At 53.0% G+C, this 13,599-nt stretch overlaps 1 protein-coding gene across 1 annotated transcript; it reads right to left on the bottom strand.

The window, feature by feature from the left end:
- Positions 1 to 6,043: 6,043 nt before the first annotated feature.
- Positions 6,044 to 12,800, bottom strand: NPTX1 (neuronal pentraxin 1). The gene is made up of 5 exons (XM_005282997.5): positions 12,249 to 12,800; positions 11,707 to 11,914; positions 10,659 to 10,903; positions 10,015 to 10,194; positions 6,044 to 9,432 (listed from the first exon to the last, which is right to left on the bottom strand). Exons 1-5 carry the CDS (start codon positions 12,696 to 12,698, stop codon positions 9,211 to 9,213), a joined length of 1,305 nt encoding a protein of 434 aa, XP_005283054.1. The 5' UTR covers positions 12,699 to 12,800; the 3' UTR covers positions 6,044 to 9,210.
- Positions 12,801 to 13,599: the final 799 nt, after the last annotated feature.

Below are 13,599 nucleotides of genomic sequence, written 5' to 3'. Positions count from 1 at the left end.
TAAGGCTGCCCGTCCCTGCCAAGGGTACCAAATGCTAGTGTTTGCATCTGTTCCAGCCATGGCTGGCTGCATATGCTTTAGGCCTTTATTGCCTCTTGTAGAATAATCCTCAGGCTAGACATATACTCTGGTTCCCCTAGAACAAAATCAAGCCAGCAGTCCAGTTTGAGGCACCCTCCCCCCTCTTCAAGGATTTTTTTTTTTTTTACTTGAAACAAGCCTAGAAGGAACAGGGCAGATCAAGGTACCAAACCCTCCTGGGGAGAAAAGGCTTTTATGGCAGGTTCACATGCTCTGGATGGATGAGCCGCTTCCCAAGGAAGCGGTTTCCCTGACAACCAGAAGGCAGAAGGACATGAGGGAGATGGGAGCCAAATGTTTAGGGATGTCCTTAGCAGAGACTGTAAAGTGGATGCAGATACAGCTTCTCCCGAGGCCTGCCACCTGGGATGGAGCAGGCTGCAGCTCGGCAGTGTCCCAGGGTGCTCCGCAACACCAGAGAAACTTGGGACTATGATCTTGCTACCAAAGCCTGGGACCCTATATCTTGCTACCTGACCTGCCTTTCCCTCGCTCATGCCCCCACCATTGCCTCTTTGGTTCCTGTCTTATTGAGATGCGGATTGTTAGACGTTCAGACTCGCGTCTTTGCTCTGGCTGGGACTCCCTTACACTGCTGCCAGAGAGCTTCCTGCAGAGCATAGAATCATAGAATATCAGGGTTGGAAGGGACCTTAGAAGGTCATCTAGTCCAACCCCTGCTCAAAGCAGGACCAATCCCCAGACAGATTTTTACCCCAGTTCCCTAAATGGCCCCCTCAAGGATTGAACTCACAACCCTGGGTTTAGCAGGCCAATGCTCAAACCACTGAGCTATCCCTCCCCCCTCCTAATGTGGATGGGCTTGATCTGCTATAGCATCTTTTATCTGAGAATCTCAAAACACTTTGGAGGCCTGTCTCCTGCAGGAGTTGCGGATGTTCAGCCAAAGCATGTACAGCCCCTGACTGAACAGGAAGTGAAGTTCTGGTCTCTCCAGTGGTAGTGTAGAGCACTGGCTCGCGTTGAGACTCAGAAGAGAGGTTTCTTGGGTTTTCCTTCACATCTGGAGAGGAACGGGCTTGGAATTGCAGATGGTTCTGAGGCCCAGTTGTAGTCAGTAAACCGCTCTTGGTTTTTAAGAATCTACATGTTAAAAGCAACTTATCCGGAGAGTCCATTGTGAGGTGGATGTGTAACCAGTAGGGCTGTCAAGCGATTAAAAAAATTAATTGCAATTAATCGCACCATTAAACAATAATAGAATATACCTCTACCCCGATATAACGCTGTCCTCGGGAGCCAAAAAATCTTACCGCGTTATAGGTGAAACCGCGTTATATCGAACTTGTTTTAATCCACCGGAGTGCACAGCCCTGCCCACCCCGGGAGCACTGCTTTACCACATTATATCCGAATTTGCGTTATATTGGGGTAGAGGTGTACCATTCATTTAAATATTTTGGGATGTTTCTACATGTTCAAACATATTGATTTCAATTACAACATAGAATACAAAGTATACAGTGCTCATTTTATATTTTTGATTACAAATATTTGAACTGTAAAAAGCAAAAGAAATGGTATTTTTCAATTCACCTAATACGAGTACTGTACTGCAATCTCTTTATCATTAAAGTGTAACTTACAAATGTAGAATTATGTACAAAAGACCCTGCACTCAAAAACATTGTAAAACTTTAGAGCCTACAAGTCCACTCAGTCCTGCTCTTGTTCAGCCCATCTCTCAGACAAACAAGTTTGTTTACATTTGCAGGAGATAATGCTACCCGTTTCTTGTTTACAATGTCACCTGAAAGTGAGAACAGGCATTTGCATGGCACTGTTGTAGTCGGCGTTGCAAGATAATTATGTGCCAGATGCGCTAAAGATTCATATGCCCCTTCATGCTTCAACCACCATACCAGAGGACTGGACAATTTGGTTGCAAATTGTAACCAAACTTGTTTGTCTGAGCAACTGGCTGAACAAGAAGTAGGACTGAGTGGACTTGTAGGCTCTAAAGTTTTACATGGTTTAGTTTTTGAGAGCAATTATGTAACAAAAAATCTATATTTGTAAGTTACAGATAAAGAGATTGCACTACAGTACTTGTATGAGGTGAATTGAAAAATACTATTTCTTTTGGTTTTTACAGTGCAAATATTTGTAATAAAAATAAAATAAAGTGAGCACTGTACACTTTGTATTTTGTGTTGTAATAGAAATCAATATATTTGAAAAATGTAGAAAAGCATCCAAAATATTTAATAAATTTCAATTGGTATTCTATTGTTTAACAGTGTGATTAATCGCCATTAATTTTTTTGAGTTAATTGTGTGAGTTAACTGCAATTAATCAACAGACCTAGTAACCAGTGGACATTTCTACCAATTATCTACCAAAAATATAACCTGCCTTGTGATGGGCAAAACTATGTCAGGAAGTGACTGGATGCTATACGCATCTCACTGCCGCCAGTGTTCATTGACAGAAGAAATGAGAATGGTCATCTCTGCCCTCAGAGCCAAATACAAAATCCACCTCAAGTTTTCCCTCAGTGGTGATGCTCTGTCACTCCCGCATTCATAACCCATATTTTAATGAGCAAACAAATATGCACCAAACCTGGCTCTTGCCAGCAGGGAGGGAAGGAAGGAAGATATTTTAGTCTTTTTACTTTTGGGAGACACTCAGATCCTATGGTGACTGGGACCAGGTGAGTGCTGAGAAACAATGATGGCCCTGGTGGGAAGCTAACAGCCATTAGACATGACAATATGTGGTCTGTCACCATGTTCCCAATCACAAATAGGTCAGTCCAGCCAGGGGAAATGGAGGAGGTTCAACTTTGAACGTGAATCTTACTCTTGGTGAGGAAAACCCAGAGGAAAATTTCTATGGCTTTGCACCATGATGTTGTTGCTTGACATGGAGAGAGATTTGAAAGAAGGGAACTCTCTCCTCCTCTCATGTACAGCTTCAGAGAAGATGTTTCATCTAGGTCCCTTCTGCCCAACTCTACTGTCTGAGCCTGTGGAATTTAGAACTTCAAGGGCCCATTGAGAAGTGTCGGGATAACCAACTTGTCTTGGCCAAAATCCCATTCCTCACTAAAACAGATTCTAATGTCCCAGGCAATAATAGGTGAGCATGCCATGGCTTCTACATTTACCAACACAGACAATAAGAATGGCTATAATGGGTCAGATGAATAATCCATCTAACTCCGTATCCTGTCCTCCAACAATGGCCAGTGCCCAATGCTTCAGAGGGAATGAACAGAATAGGACAATAGGACACTACAAGAAGGATGTGGAAAAATTGGAAAGAGTCCAGCAGAGGGCAACAAAAATGATTAGGGGCTGGAGCACATGACTTATGAGGAGAAGCTGAGGGAACTGGGATTATTTAGTCTGCAGGAGAGAAGGATGAGGGGGGATTTGATAGCTGTTTTCAACTACCTGAAGGGGAGTTCCAAAGAGGATGGATCTAGACTGTTCTCAGTGGTACCAGATGACACAACAAGGAGTAATGGTCTCAAGTTGCAGTGGGGGAGGTTTAGGTTGGATATTAGGAAAATCTTTTTCACTAGGAGGGTGGTGAAGCACTGGAATGGGTTCCCTAGGGAGGTGGTGGAATCTTCTTCCTTAGAGGTTTTTAAGGTCAGGCTTGACAAAGCCCTGGCTGGGATGATTTAACTGGGGATTGGTCCTGCTTTGAGCAGGGGGTTGAACTAGATGACCTCCTGAGGTCCCTTCCAGCCCTGATAATCTATGATTCTATAAATTATCGAGGGATCTATTGTCCAGTCCCAGCTTCTGGCAGTCAGAGGTTTAGGGATACCCAGAGCATGGGGTTGCATCCCTGACCATCTTGGCTAATAGCCATTGATGGACCTGTCCTCCATAAACATATCTAATTGTTTTTTTAACCCTGTTATACTTTTGGACTTTACAACATCCCCTGGCAATGAATTCCACAGGATGAACTGGGCACTGCATGAAGAAGTACTTCCTTATATTTATTTTAAATCTGCTGCCTATTAATTTAATTTGGTGACCCATGGTTCTTGGGTTACATGAAGGGGTAAATAACATTTTTTTTCTCCACACTATTTATGATTTTATAAACCTCTGTCATATCCTCCTTAGTTGTCTCTTTTCTAGGCTGAAAAGTCAAAATCTGATTAATCTCTCCTCATATGGGAGCTGTTCCATACCTCTAATCAATGTTGTCCTCCTCTGAGCCTTCTCCAGTTGTAATATTCATTTTTGAGATGGGGTGACCAGAACTGTGTGCAGTATTTAAGGTGTGGGCACACCAGAGATTCACGTAATGGCATTATGATATTTTCTGTCTTACTAGCTATCTCTTTCCTAGTGGTTCCCAACATTCTTTTGGCTTTTTTCACTGGTGCTGCACATTGGATAGTTCCTTGAAAACATCTGCTCATGATGACTCCAAGATATCTTTCTTGAGTGATAAACGATAATTTAGATCTCATCATTTGTATAGTTGGGAATGTGTTTTCCCAGGTGCATTACTTGGCACTTATCAACACAGAATTTCATCTGCCATTTTGTTGCCTCGTCACCTAGTTTAGCGAGATCCCTTTGTAACTCTTCACAGTCAGCTTTGGACTTAAGTATCTTGAGTAATTTTGTATCATCTTCAAACTTTGCTACCTCACTGATTACTCCCTTTTCCACATCATTTATGAATAGGTTGAACCGCACTGGTCCCAATACAGATCCTTGGGAGTCCCTGCTATTTATATCTCTCCATTCTGAAAACTGACAATTTATTCCTACCCTTTGTTTCCCATCTTTTAACCAGTTACTGATCCATGAGATGACTTTCCCTCTTATCCCATGACTGATTAGTTTGCTAAGAATGTTTGGTGTCAAAGGCTTCTGAAAGGCCAAGTATGCTGTATCAACTGGCTCACCTTTGTCCACCTGCTTGTTGACTCCCCTAAAGAATTCTAATAGACTGGTGGGGTGTGATTTTTCTTCCTTTTACAAGAGCTGCACTGACTCTGCCACCATGGAACATGTTTGTCTGTCATTCTGATAATTCTGTTCTTTATTATAATTTCAACCAATTATTTGTCTGGTATTGAAGTTAGGCTTACTGGTCTGTAACTGCGAGGATGCCTCTGGAACCGTTTTTTTTTTTTTTTTAAATCAGTAATGCATTACCAATATCTGCCTCCTTAGTATGAAAGGCCTTGTGATAGCTTCAGCGTGAATGGTAACACACACATCCAATGTTATAGGCATATAAATATAGGAACATATCATTTATACACCTCGCTGTAAAATACATACATGTAGCATCAGAGGGTCCTGTGGTACCTTTAAGACTAACAGAAGTATTGGAGCATAAGCTTTCGTGGGTGAATGCCCACTTCATCAGACGCATTCACCCACGAAAGCTTATGCTCCAATACTTCTGTTAGTCTTAAAAGTGCCACAGGACCCTCTGTTGCTTTTTACAGATTCAGCCTAACAGGGCTACCCCTCTGATACATGTAGCATCATGAACTAATGGTATAACATGCAAAGGGACTTTTACTGTGAATGCTCTGTATCTTATAGGATGGTTTTCTTTTTTGGTGACTGGGCTTCTTCAGATTCAATTCTAACAAAAGTTTGTAAGTGACGTCTATGTGATCTAGCCCACCCCACTGTTCTCTCCAGTCCCTTTACCCACACTCAGGTGACTTATTTCCTGGGGCTAACTGATGCAATGCACTAGGTGTTGAACCACTTGTAAAAGCTAAGGTACAAGAAAAGGTCAAATGTGGCCTGTACTAGATGATCTCAGTGGACAGGCCTGGCAGCAGGGAGGAAGTCTAAATCTCAGGTTAGCTTAGGCTTCAAGGAGCCTTGGACAGAAATTCCTCTAAAATAACAAGCAAGCTCTGGCCAGCCCTACCCATCATCCCAGTAAGAGACCTGTCACGTGGCTAGTCAGGAAAGTTCACAGAACATTTGAAAGAGAGCCCAGTGTCTTTCTTCACTCTTTATTGTGTAAAAATAAACTCAACAATTCATGTAATTTCAGCAATAAAATGAAAAAAGCATGAATACCAGTAGAAACAGTGCATTTCCAGAACTGCTGATGTGGATTGTGGCTGTGTGATATATTAATAACCCATTCAAAACCCAAAAAAGACCGATAGCAAGTCATAGGAAAAATGTACAGCTTTGGTTAGCAAAATAATGACAAATGAAGATATATTTATTTTCTACCATTCTGTACAGTATATACACAATATCACTCTTTTTGGCAAATCAGATGCAATTAGGACTGTAGATTTATTTTTTCCAATTATCAGTTTTTCCCCTCAGCAAATTGTGCTTAAGCTGCTGATAGCTGAAGCCAACAGTTTCCAATCAATAGCTCAACAAACTGAACTTACAATGTGTTTTTTTTTTTAAGAGCACAGTTAAAATATGCTGCCTTGAGCCACGTTTTGGTATCAAGGTAACGGGATTTGTTTTGTGGATGGTGATTTCTCTGCATCTCAATGCTGTGTTTTAAAACGGCTGGTCATGTGACCAGCTCTCTCATGGCTTGACTCGGATCAGCCCTGGAGCGCAGTATCAACCTTGAACTGCTTAGTCCATGTCCGTCCACGTTGCATATTTATTTGCCACATCTTTGGAGTTTGTCATAAAGGCTGGTTCAGCCTCATGTGAATTCTCTCTGCCTCACCCAACCCTACCACCGCAGATGGGGGTCAGAAGCGGGCGAGGGGGTGATCTCCTGCAGACCAGGAGTTTTCAAAGGAAACCATACAAAATGTATCTATTATTTCAAAATAAGCTTCTCTTTATCACACACACCCCTGTGGAGTTTTAAAGTATTTTTCAGGGACGCTCAGTTAATTTTATATTCTTTTATTTTTTTTCTCCTTCATAAAAATACCTTTTATTGGTAATAAACTTCCTTTTACAATAAGATAAATAATATCCTGTGTTATCAAAAGCAGAAAGGCTGAAGATTGAAATGGGAGCTAAACTTTCAAGGGACAGTAAAGGCTATTTGACAGCTGTCACACTTAGGGTGCCTGTGTAGCTAGGCAAAACAGACACTGCTTCTGCAGTGCTTCGGATTTTATAAAAGGACATTACCTGAGAGAGGCGTGGTTCAGTCAGTGCACCAGGGAACAGCAGGGGCATGGAGGATCTTCGTCCTCTCTCCCTTCTTGAAAGTGTTCGGGCATGAGGGGCGCCCAAGGAGGGAAAGGGCCGGGTGACTCCAGGCCCCGAGCTCGCCGAGGCGTGGGGGCGGGGTAGCCTGGTGCTGGATGGACAGCTCCCAGCGAGCCCGAGCTCTGGATGGAGGCAGGCGTGGTGCTGAAGGGACAGCTCCGGGGGGGCCGCCGTGGTGCTGAAGGGACAGCTCCGGGGATGGGGGTGCGCCGTGTTGCTGAAGGGACAGCTCCTAGAAGTCGCAGGGCTGCTGGTTTGAAGGCCAGCGGGACTTGAACGTGTTTTAAAGACTAACGCCTGGAGCAGTTTAGCTGGAGGGGGAGGGGGCGCCGGGGAGCGGGGTGGGGGCGCCGGGGAGGGATAACGCTGCCGCCTCACCCACCCTCCTGCTGGGAATGTGCCCCCAGGACATCCAATGGTATGAACATCGCTCGGGCAGACCCCAGCCTGCAGCAGCCCATGCAAGCAGGCGAGTCCAGGCTCGGTAACCGAGACGAAGCCAGCTCCCCCCCGCCGCCGCCTCTGCGGGAAGCCAGGGGTGCCGCAAAGGGCGGGGGGGCTGGGCCGGCCCCGTAGAAAGTTCCATAAACAGCCCCTGGGACAAGTAAACGTGGGACAAGAGCGGCCGGGCGCAGACCCAGGCGAGACCTAACCCGCCTCCCCCGGCTGGAGAGGGGTGGCTGCGGCTGGGCCAGGTCGGGTCTGGGAAGAAGTGCTTGACTAGAGTCCGGGCCCCTGCAAGCGCCTGACCCGAACTCGGGCCCCTGCTGTGGCCGGAGGATTCAAATCTCCTGCTTTGCCCCCACCCCCACAGCTCCCCTTAGCCCTTCGGGTCTCTGGGGCCTGCGGATGGGCGCTTTGCGGCCGAGGAAGAGACCTAGGCTGAGCTGACGGTAAATCACGGGCCAGCAAACCAGCAGGGGCCCCAGGGTGCGCCGGCTTCAGCAGGTCAGAGCCCGAGCAGGATCCCACATGGCTCCTGGCCACAAACCCCCATTCCTAGGACACAAGGGCGGGGCTGTTACTGGCCAAGAAACGCCCCTGCTAGCCAAACGTTGAATGGGGGGGGGGGTCAGGGTGGAGAAGAAAGGAGTCTGGAGACTCGGAGGGGTTTGAAAAGAAAGCAGGTCCCCCTACCCCGCGAGGAAAGGGGGTCTGAGCTCTGCCCGGGTTTGCGGCTCCGCTTCCTAGCCCAATAAGGGAAGGAGGGGTGGGGAAGTGTGTGTGTGGGGGGGATCTTTCTCCTATGCTCCTGGAGAGCCAGTCCAAGTAAATAGGAGTCACGCCCTGGCACTGAAAGACTGAAGGAGCCCCCCCCCCAAAAGTAACCGGGGATCGGAGGCTCCTGAGTCAGCCCCCCCCTCCCAAAGCAAAGTCAGGCCCGCCTAGTGCTCCGGCCCACTGCCACGGTGCTCAGGGGTGGGGGCGTGCGGGTACGAATGGCCCCAAGAACTCAGCGCCCCCCCCCCCCAGGGTCACACACCCCACGCGCCATTTCCTGGGGTGGCCATGCCCTCCGCTTGGCTCCCAGGGAAGGCGCGGCGCTGGAGAGCGGTGGAGGAGAGCAGGGACAGCGCGCTCTCCCGAGCGAGGATGCAAATGAAGACAGATGTGCTAAGGAGCTGCACCAGCCCAAGGCACGCAGGCTTCAAAGGAAGTTGGCAAGACAGAAATGAGCCGGTTCAGGGGAGCTGGGAGCGGGGCCGCCGCCGCGCTCCAGAGAAAAAGCGAAGAAGAACGAACCAACCCTCTCACCTACTCGCCAGTTGCGCAGTTCGGCGCTGCCCGAGGCCCGGGGCCCGGCCCCCCGGCCAGAGCGGGCAATGCCCCTGCCCTGTTGCTTTGCTGGGTTTGCTTTGCACAGACAGACAGACGGGGGAGGGGGAGACAGACTTTAGTCCTGGATTCCTTCCGGGGAGGGGGCTGCGCTCCAGCCACTAGCCGCTAGTTGAGCTGGCGGCAAGCTTCGAAAGTCCACTTGGTGGCTCCCCCGTAGATGTCGATGTTGGTCTCGGACCAGGCGATGACGTTGCCGGCGGGGGCTTTGGTGCTGCACGTGGCCAGGTTGTAGATCTCCCCGGGGCTAAGCTTCCGGTCCCAGATGTTGAAATGGGCCAGTTCGCCCACGAACGCTTGGGTGGCGTCAAACCCCCCGCCCAGGGTGTCCTTCGGAGAAAGGCAACAGCGGGTCACCAGGGCCAGGGCCCCCCGGCCCTGCCGGGAGCGCGGTTCGCGCCTCCGCTGCCCGCCAGCGCTTGGCTCGGAGTCGCCTGGAGCCAGGGCCCGAGTCGCTCCTGTGCCCAGCCGGGGACAAGTCACCGCTCGGGGAGCCCAGCTGGGGAACCGGCGCGGGGCAGCCTGGCTCTGCCAAGGCCCGGGGATCAGAGCGAGCCCCTGCCGAGTCAGGCTCCCCTCCACCCCTAAGGGGGAACCAGCCGCCTGCCTCGGGCCCTTCAGCAACCGCTGCGGTGGGAGAGCAGCCACTGCCGCCCCCCACCCCAACCACCCACCGCAAAGTCTGCCAGGGGCCGGCCTCAGCTGCGCCCTGCTCTAGTCCCAGGCCTGGGCGGGGACTATGCGAGTGAGAGAGAGAGAGAGAGAGAGAGAGAGAGCGCCAGCCCTCGGGTCACTCCCCCTCTTCCAGCCCTGACCTGCGGCCCCCTCCCCTGCAGCCCCCCCAAGGCAGCCCAGGCCTATTCCACGGGGTTGCCCAGCCGGCCCCTGCTGCCTGCGCCGGCGGCACCTTACCTGCTCCTGGCCCAGGACCAGGACCCCCTGCGGTTTGATGGGGTGATAGGGAGCCAGGTTCTCTCCGTGGCCCCCCTGCGTGCCGTCCTGGTAGGCCTCCCACACGCCGTCCCGCGTGGTCCAGGTGATGCAGATATGGTGCCACTTCCCATCGTTAATGACGAACGGGAGCTTAGCGACCTGGGGGGGGGGGACACAGGGGGGTTACTGCAGCCCCGGGGCCGCCGAGTCAGTGAGGTCCCTAGATCGGCCCAAGCCTCCCCCCCCCCCGCCCCCATCTCTGAGTTAATAGGGACGGAGCCGAGGGAGCTCCATAGCCCGGAGAGAGGCGCCGTTGGGACCTGCTCCCAGTGAGGTCAGTGGCGAAGCTGCCAGGGAGTTCAAGTGGCGCAGGATCGGGCCCATTCTCGGACGGGGACCTGGACTCCACTGGCCGTACGAGACCCGAGCTATGGGTAAAGTGTTTGGGTTTGTCTGTCCTGGGCCCCCTGGGGCCTGGCTCCACACCGCCCTGCTGTCTCTCTCCCCAGCGCAAGGGGAGGGGGGTGAGACACGCCACTCCATCCCCGTGGGAGCGGCGGAGACCCCACGCGCGGGGAGCGGAGAGCCCGGGGGCGCTGCGGGGGCTCGGGGGCCCAGCCTACCTTGTCGTTAATGAGGATCTCCATGGGGTTGTTGCCCCACTCGATGAGCACCAGCTCGTTGGCCTGGCCCGGCACCGCGTAGGAGAAGGGCGTCCCCACCCCGGGCGAGGCGTTGGACTTGATCCACATGCCCACGGAGAAGGCGTACATCTCGGGGAGGCTCTTCTTCACCTTGGCGTACATGTAGTTCGTCCGCAGCGGGAAGGTCAGCTGGAACTTGTCGGTCGGCCGGTTGTCTTTCTGCCCTGCCCGGAGAGAGAGGGGAGGCGGTTTGCTCTCCGCGTGCGGGGTCTCTGCACGGAGCAGGAGAGGGGCCCTGTGGAGACACAGCTGGGCCGGCCTGCCCCTTGCTCAGGACCAAGGCTAGCGGCGCCAGGGGCCCTCCCTTTCCTCCCCCCCCCCCCCAGTTATGTAACAAGCCTTAAGCTGGCACCGTCCCAACCCCGCCAGCCCGCCGCTGCGCTCTATCCGGCCCATTGGAACAGCGCTTGGGGAACTGGGGTCCCCCTCCCCCGCTTACAGCCTGCTTCCATCTCCGCCATAAAGCCGGAGGGACCGGCCCCAATCAGGGCCCCAAGGCGCAGCGGGCCGGGCCGGGCGCAATCTCGCAGCTTGCTGAAGTTTGGGAGGTAGGAGGGCGCCTCGCACACGCCCCAGCCCGCCCCGAGGTCAGCTAGAGGAGAGCCCTGCAGAGGCGCGGGCCCCAGACGCGTCCAAAGCGCAATGGTGTCTCATGGGCCAGTTGGGTGTTTTCCCGGGGCAGATGTCCTGGGTCGAGGACACAACACGGCGGGGTTCGGGCGCTTCCCGGATACCTGGTGAGCAGAGCAGGACCCTTCGCCCCCCGCCGCCAGGTCCCGCCAAGGGACACAGCACGAGACACGGGTTTAAAAACGGGCCACTGGTTGGAAAGAGGAACTTCAAGCCCGCGTCTCTTTGGGCGGGGGGTGGGCGAGGGAGTGAGGTTTTTATCCCGCCCTGCGCTAGGGTTTGGGTTAGGAATGGTGCATTTAAACCCCACCGTGTCCATTGCAGCCTGAGCCTTTACCTTTCTCCAAGTCACTGATCCTCTGGTGCAGGGAAGTTAGCGTGCTCTCGATTTTGCTTCTTTCCTCGGACTCGTTCTTGGGATTTAACTTTCCTTCCTCCAGGCTATTCACTCTGGACAGAACTTGCTTCTCCAAGTCATCTATTTTATTCTGGAGTATATCCTTCAGGTGGTTGGTCTGGCCTGACGAGTTGATCCTACTAAACTGCTGCGGGGAGCAAAGATAAGAAGTGGATTGTTACAAACCCAATGAACACCATGCGGTATTTGCCCGGGACAAGCTCCGGCGCTCCCCAGCTGAGAGTTAAACTCATTTAGCTCTTATCAAACAAGCGGCCTCGCTTAATTAAACTAAAGCAAACACCGCCGCCGTAGTCACGTTTTAGGCTGTGCTTTGCCTTGCTGCATTTGCCCCTCAGACAGGACAACGTTGCACCATTCCAGGTTACACCGGAGCCAAGAGGTGCACGAGCCAGGGCCATACATAGGATCGCCCCTTCCCCCTTTGTCTAGCTCTAAGGAATAACCGACATTAAAGGTACCTCTAGGTTTTCTAGCCTTGTCTTAAGTGACTGCAAAGTTTGCCCGAGTTGGCTCAAGGTCTCAGCCGCTGGCGCCCGGGACAGATCCCCCATGGTGTTTTTGGACGAGCCGGGCTGTTTGCGGCTGGATCCCCCGCCCGTCTTGGACTCGCTGGGGCCCGCCTCCGGCAGGCTCTGGCTCTCACACCGGCCCAGCTTGGTGGTCAGCTCCCGGATGGTCTCTTTGTGGTTCATGATGGTCTCCCTTTGCTGGAGCACTGTCTCCCGGAGCTGCAGGACGGTGGTCTGCAGCTCCTCGGCGGTGCCGCTGCTCGGCAGGGAGGAGGTGCACATGTCCATATCCACCGGCACCGAGGTGCAGATGAAGCGCGTCTGGCCGAAGCTCTGGGCGCATGCCCTCAGCAAGAGGACAGAGGCGAAGAAAAGGCTGCACGGGGCCCCCGCAGGCATGGCTGGGCCTGGCGCCAAGTTCCCCCCACGCCGAGCCCGGGCTTGGCTTCAGCACCCGGGAGCTGTCCAGCGAACTGCCGAGCCGACTGCGGTACGCGGGCTGCTTTATAGCCCGCGGGCGGGGCCACGCCGCCATTGACGTCACCACGGGGTGGAATCCCGGTTTAATTGCCTGGCTCGCGGCGCGCGCTGGGGAAGGGGGCCCGGGAGGGGGCGGGGGGCTCCCCCTCCCTCTGCGGCAGTGCCCACGCACAGATACGCGCTCCGTGGGACAGTGCCTGGAAGGGGGCGGGGGGGTCACTGGAGGGAGGGTAACCAGCGTGCGCGCGGGGGTAGTGGTGTGTGTGTCTGTTTGTGTGTGTGTGTGTGTGTACACGCAGGGGGTGTGTGCAGACCGGGGGGATAGTGGTGTGTGTGTGTGTGTGTACACGCAGGGGGTGTGTGCAGACCGGGGGGATAGTGGTGTGTGTGTGTGTGTACACGCAGGGGGTGTGTGCAGACCGGGGGGATAGTGGGCTCTGTGTGTGTGTGTGTGTGTGTGTACACGCGGGGGGAGTGTGCGGAGCCGGGGGGATAGTGGTGTGTGTGTGTGTGTGGACCCACGCAGGGGGGGGCAGGAGTGGGGTGCCGCGAGCTCCCGTGCGAGGCTCAGCGCTGGCTCTCCCCCCGCCCCCCACACCCCCCCGCGGAAATTAAAGCCTGCCGGATAAGGGGTTGTTAATCCGGCCTGCGGGGGCGGGCCTTGGCGCTCCAGGGCTCAGCCGAGCGGGGCCGGGCCGGGCCGGGCGCCCGGCTCTGCCGGGAAGCGAGCGGCGTTCCCAGGCTCGGAGTCCCGGGCGGGCGGGACGCTAGACTGGGGGCGGTCACAGGACGGAGTCCCGGAGCTGGAAGGGGAGAAACC

This window comes from Chrysemys picta, chromosome 12 (genome assembly GCF_011386835.1).
Source record: "Chrysemys picta bellii isolate R12L10 chromosome 12, ASM1138683v2, whole genome shotgun sequence".
NCBI lineage: Eukaryota > Metazoa > Chordata > Testudines > Emydidae > Chrysemys > Chrysemys picta.
This window is presented reverse-complemented; position numbering and strand designations above follow the sequence as displayed.

Coding starts and splice junctions, on each gene's coding strand:
- NPTX1 (XM_005282997.5), bottom strand. CDS start 12,698: ATGCCTGCGGGGGCCCCGTGCAGCCTTTTCTTCGCCTCTGTCCTCTTG. Junction 11,915..12,248: donor CAAGGCTAGAAAACCTAGAG/GTACCTTTAATG, acceptor TGCTCCCCGCAG/CAGTTTAGTAGGATCAACTC. Junction 9,433..10,014: donor TGGTCCTGGGCCAGGAGCAG/GTAAGGTGCCGC, acceptor CTTTCTCCGAAG/GACACCCTGGGCGGGGGGTT.